General features: G+C 46.0%; 1 protein-coding gene across 2 annotated transcripts; it reads left to right on the forward strand.

The window, feature by feature from the left end:
* Positions 1-510: 510 nt before the first annotated feature.
* On the forward strand, positions 511-1802 carry LOC123101293 (uncharacterized). 2 transcript variants are annotated; one of them, XM_044522808.1, is made up of 2 exons: positions 511-969; positions 1285-1802. In XM_044522808.1, the coding sequence occupies exons 1-2, from the start codon at positions 739-741 to the stop codon at positions 1531-1533; spliced, it is 480 nt and encodes a 159-aa protein (XP_044378743.1). In that variant the 5' UTR covers positions 511-738; the 3' UTR covers positions 1534-1802. The 2 variants fall into 2 exon arrangements, with proteins under 2 accessions (XP_044378743.1, XP_044378749.1); XM_044522814.1 differs by having other exon boundaries at positions 519-969; positions 1288-1801.
* Positions 1803-4850: the final 3048 nt, after the last annotated feature.

The raw sequence follows: 4850 nt of genomic DNA on the forward strand, positions 1-4850 counted from the left end.
AAGCGGCGGCCGCGTGGGAGGGGAGGAAGGGTAGCGGCTGCGAGGAGAAGCAGCGGCTGGTTTAGGGTTAGGGAGGGGTGCGGCGGCTGCTACGGGAGAGGAGCGGCGGCGGCGGCGGGGTTGGGTGAGTTGGGGTGGCGGCCTAGGGTTTGAGGAGGCGCGGCGGCGGCGGCTCGAGGCAGAAGCGATTAGGATCGTAGGGTAAACTGATACTATGTAGAAACGTATAGGATGCAACTCATTGTATTCCATGATTAGGTTACAATATATATACGGGATGTCTTGCGTGACAAAGTGACAAGGTAACTAATCCTACCATATCTTTAGGAGTTAGCTATACAAGGCTAGAGAAGATAAGACTAGCAATACAAGATATGTCACGTTCAACAGTCAGGGGCGCCACGTGTGGCTTGTTCAACCATGATCCGGGATGTATTCCATACTCTATGGCATTTCATCAATAAAACTTAGCTTTACCCTTAAAAAAGTAGCTCCGCCAATGATTTAAAAAAAAGGCTTCGGCAATGGATGAGACTCCTCTCCTCTGCCCAGAGTCCAGAGAGACACGAGGCGTACGGGCTTGAACTTCCTGTCCGGCACGTATCCATGTCGGCACGAGTCGTGCCGATATGGACACCTACGACACGTCTGCGCGATGTTGCTACGTGATTACGGGAGCAAGAAAAGGAAAAGCTCGAATAGATCGATCTATCGATTCATCTCCGACTATATTCAGCAATGGCGGCGATCCGATGTGCTGCTGCTGGCATCGCGCTCCTCCGACGAGCAGCAGCCGGCGGCGAGCGGGCAGCGCTGCAGAAGATCTTCCCCTCGCTGCGACCTCGGGGGATTCACAGCCTCCTCGATCGGACTCCCAGCGCCGGCGCCCTGTCGTCGCCGATGTCGTTAATAGGTCCAGCTCGCTGCGGCGCCTCATCCAACAGATACATGAGTACCGGCCGCTTACAGGTGATTAATTTCGTATTCATGTATCTCTCCTGAATCTATACCCAAATAGAATATATATGCGTGTCTAGCTCTGTAAAGTCCAACATATGTGAGCAAAATATTACCTAGTCACTTGGTCGTATCTAACTCCTACACACTGCTTGATTAACCAAACAAACAAAGAAAACGAGAAAATAAAATCCCTACGAATCTCTTATATATACAACTTGTTTTAGATCTAGTGATGTTTTCCTTTTCTTTTTTGTGGGGAAACATCTAGTAAAACTATAGTTATACACTATGTAGCTATTAATCATTGTATTGATCGTGTTTCAGCAGAAGGGCGGACACAGTGCGCCAACTTATCAGGAGCCCAGTGCCAAGCTTCTCTGTCTGCTAACGCTCACGGCATCATTGATGCATGATGCGTGGGATTCTTACGATGGGTTTGCATGCCGTTTCGGCGAGTTTTCAACGTGCGAGTTCTCGTTGCCGCAGATTTCCCAATTCCCAACAGCTGCTTGGTCGGTACTGGACAAGACCCGTGACTCCATGCTGGAAAGAGAGCCCCCAAGTTCAACCTGAGGAAAGATTTTGACATTTGTCATACTAGTAATTTGTCCACGGACTTTTACACAACTAATGTAAAGGCACTTAGCTCAGAAAACTCTGTGTGTGCTGAGTGCATTTGCTTCCTTTTCAAAAAATAACTTCAATTTTCCTTAAAAAATAGCTGACGTTCGAATGAATCAAGGTCGTTTATGTAGAAATTGTAGGATGGCTAGAATATTTTGTTGTTGTATGTTGTATTGACACACATATGTTGTATTGACCTTGACTCTCATATGGGGTATATATAGGAACCACATGGTCTTTGTGGTAAGCTACCTAAAAGAAAAAGAGAAAAGGGTATATATAGGAGTATAATGTGGGGAGTGGATTAGGGTACAAGACAAGTCATTGTTGGTTTAAACCAAATCTATCTCTATCTCTCCTAAACCCTAACTAATATGTTTATACTTCTAACATTCCCCCTCAGTCGTAGTGTGAGTTAAACAGACGATGCAACTGAATTTGAAGTCTTGTGCTTATGTCGTTTTCTTCGTTGTGCCATCATCAACTGCGCCACTGCGCCCCCTTCTGGTAACTTCCCTGTCTCCCCTATATTACCTCCTACAATCACAACGAGAGTGGTGTGGATGGTCACATCAGGAGTGGCATGGACATTGGTGACGAGCGGACGTTGTTGGTTGGAATTGTTGCTGATGTGTTGTTGTAGACGTAGTCGTGTGATCGACGTCGGTTTTGTTGACCGGGATGTAACCGTGGTAGGCATAAAATTCTTCATAGTTAGTGTAGCCGCAATCGCCGAAGTCACAAAAAATTGCGCGATGCTTATGACGGAGCTGTGATCGTGTATTCGCGTTTTGCACCTAGAGAGGTACCGTCGGGGGCGACGTTTTGCACCTTGAGAGGCACCGTTTTGCACCTGGAGAGGTACCTTCCAGTTGTTATTCTATTAAATTAAGTGTTTGCGGGCTGATGTGTCTAGGAACATAACGCAAAGAGCATGCATCTGTTCTTTTTTTTTACACGCGTGCATTATCAAAATATAAGACTTTGTTTTTAGACGCGATGTTTATGACGGAGCTGTAATCGTGTAGTCGCGTTTTGCACCTGGAGAGGTACCGTCAGGGGCGATGTTTTGTACCTTGAGAGGCACCGTTGCGGGTACCTCTCCAGAACCTCCTTGCAATAAATTAGTTTTTAGACAACTAAATCACCATGCTTCAAAAAAAAATGTTGCATTCTATTTCGTAATAAAAACCTAACTATTACACTATGGCTCGCCTTGTTCCATTGTGTATCATAATGTTACATTGTCTGCCGATGTGTATCAAATTGATTCTTCTTAATTTTACATTGTTTCACTTTGTTTCACCATGTTTCCGAACATGAATTTTCAAACTCGTTAAAATATATTCAAAAGTGATCTCATTTAAAGTTCTCGCTGTCATAAACACAAATATGCAAACGGGTCATAAATTGTACTTTTGATTCAAAAGATAAAGTAGATATTTTTTTTGCGAGAAAATTTCCGATCTATTCATCTTCAATCATGGCAGTACAACGAATATCAGAAATAATAGAAATTGCATCCAGATCCGTAGACCACCTAGCGACAACTACCAGCACTGAAGCGAGCCGAAGGCGCGCCGCCGTCATCGCCCCTCCGTCGTCGGAGTCGGGCACAACTTATTGTAGTAGACAGTCGGGAAGTCATCGTGCTAAGGCCCCGTAGGACCAGCACACCAGAACAACAACCGCCGCAGATGAAGAATAACATAGATCAGAAAAATCCAATCTGAAGACACACGAACGTAGACGAACAACGACGAGATCCGAGCAAATCCACCAAAGATAGATCCGCCGGAGACACACCTCCACACGCCCACCAACGATGCTAGACACATCGCCGGAACAGGGGCTAGGCAGGGAGACCTTTATTCCATCTTCAGGGAGCCGCCGCCGTCTCGTCTTCCTGAACAAGACACAAACCCTAGCAAAACTGAAAGAAACGATTAAAAACGGAGCCCTCCCGCCGACCCTTGCCGAGATCCACTGCGCCCCCATGGCCCTAAGGCCATCGGAGAGGAGGCGGACCTGCAAGATAAAGTAGATTTTAACTTGGAAATACAATGAACGGGTATGGGATGATGAGCCTAGCCGGGACAGTGTGCTTCCATGTGTCAGAAAAAGATGTAGCAACTACCAGCAGCATCAAACCATAATGCATGACATCGGATATACAAGAAAAATCAACGGCTCTCCCATGCACGAAACCTCCCGTGCATGGGAGAATTTCTTTTCTCATACATCAACCACAAGAACGTACAAACACAGGGAGCAAGACAATGAGCAAGGTTATGAAGTACAACACCCATTGATGGCCTATCTATGCTACAATGAGCAACCAATTTCTCGGCTAGCTTTAAAAATATTCTGAAGCGGTCGGTGGGGATTTCGTCCTTAACACAGCGGTCAACAATCTCTTCGGGTTAACCTTTCTTTTTTTTTTCAAAAAGAAGGATAACCCCGACCTCTGCATCAATACCTTTCTCTTGGCAAGATTTTTTTTAAACACAATACGGACGCAAGCACTCATACATACGCGCATACACTCACACATATGAATGCACACATGCACATTTTACCCCTATGAGCACCTTTGAGAGACTGAGCCGGCATATCATCTCGAGATTTACGAAGTCAACGTAGGCGCCTCGTCGTCGATGGGAACATCTCCTCCCACAGAAAGTGCATCGCTAGAAATCTTGAAATAAATCCAACAATAATGCGAGCATCAGGACTTGAACCCTAATGGGTTGGGGATACCACTGTCCCTCTTATCATCCAACCACAGGTTGGTTTGCCTTTCTCTTGTCAAGATGATAGCACTCTATCCCGCAAGTGCACTTGCTCGTCGACGAGCTTGGTGTTTATCACAGGGCGCGCACATAGGATCTCAAACAAACATGACTTTGAAGTAGAACACATCTGATTTTTTGGTGAGACGCCCTCACAGGAAGTACTCGGGATCAAAATATCCAAATGTGCCTTTCACGGTGGTGCTTGATGAGGTCACCTACTACAGGCAGGGTCAAGGACCTATCACATCATCATTGGTAGGTCTCTGAACCACATGAGATTTCGGATGCGTATAACAGGAAGTCCACAGGGACACCTTGATGGCACTCGGACGCCCACTCCTCAGTCGACACGACCACCATCACTCAGACAAGGGAGGTGAAAGGACAACATGAGAGCTGCAACGGTTGAGTAGTTTTAAGCCATTGTTTAAGTACAGTCATAACTACTGTTACCTGTAACTTCCGTAGTTG

The sequence above is a fragment of the Triticum aestivum genome, chromosome 1B (assembly GCF_018294505.1).
Source record: "Triticum aestivum cultivar Chinese Spring chromosome 1B, IWGSC CS RefSeq v2.1, whole genome shotgun sequence".
Classification (NCBI taxonomy): Eukaryota; Viridiplantae; Streptophyta; class Magnoliopsida; order Poales; family Poaceae; genus Triticum; species Triticum aestivum.

Bases quoted from the DNA above. Each gene is read 5' to 3' on its own strand.
- LOC123101293 (XM_044522808.1), top strand. From the start codon at position 739: ATGGCGGCGATCCGATGTGCTGCTGCTGGCATCGCGCTCCTCCGACGA. The intron at 970-1,284 runs GTGATTAATTTC...ATCGTGTTTCAG, and splicing joins TGAGTACCGGCCGCTTACAG to CAGAAGGGCGGACACAGTGC.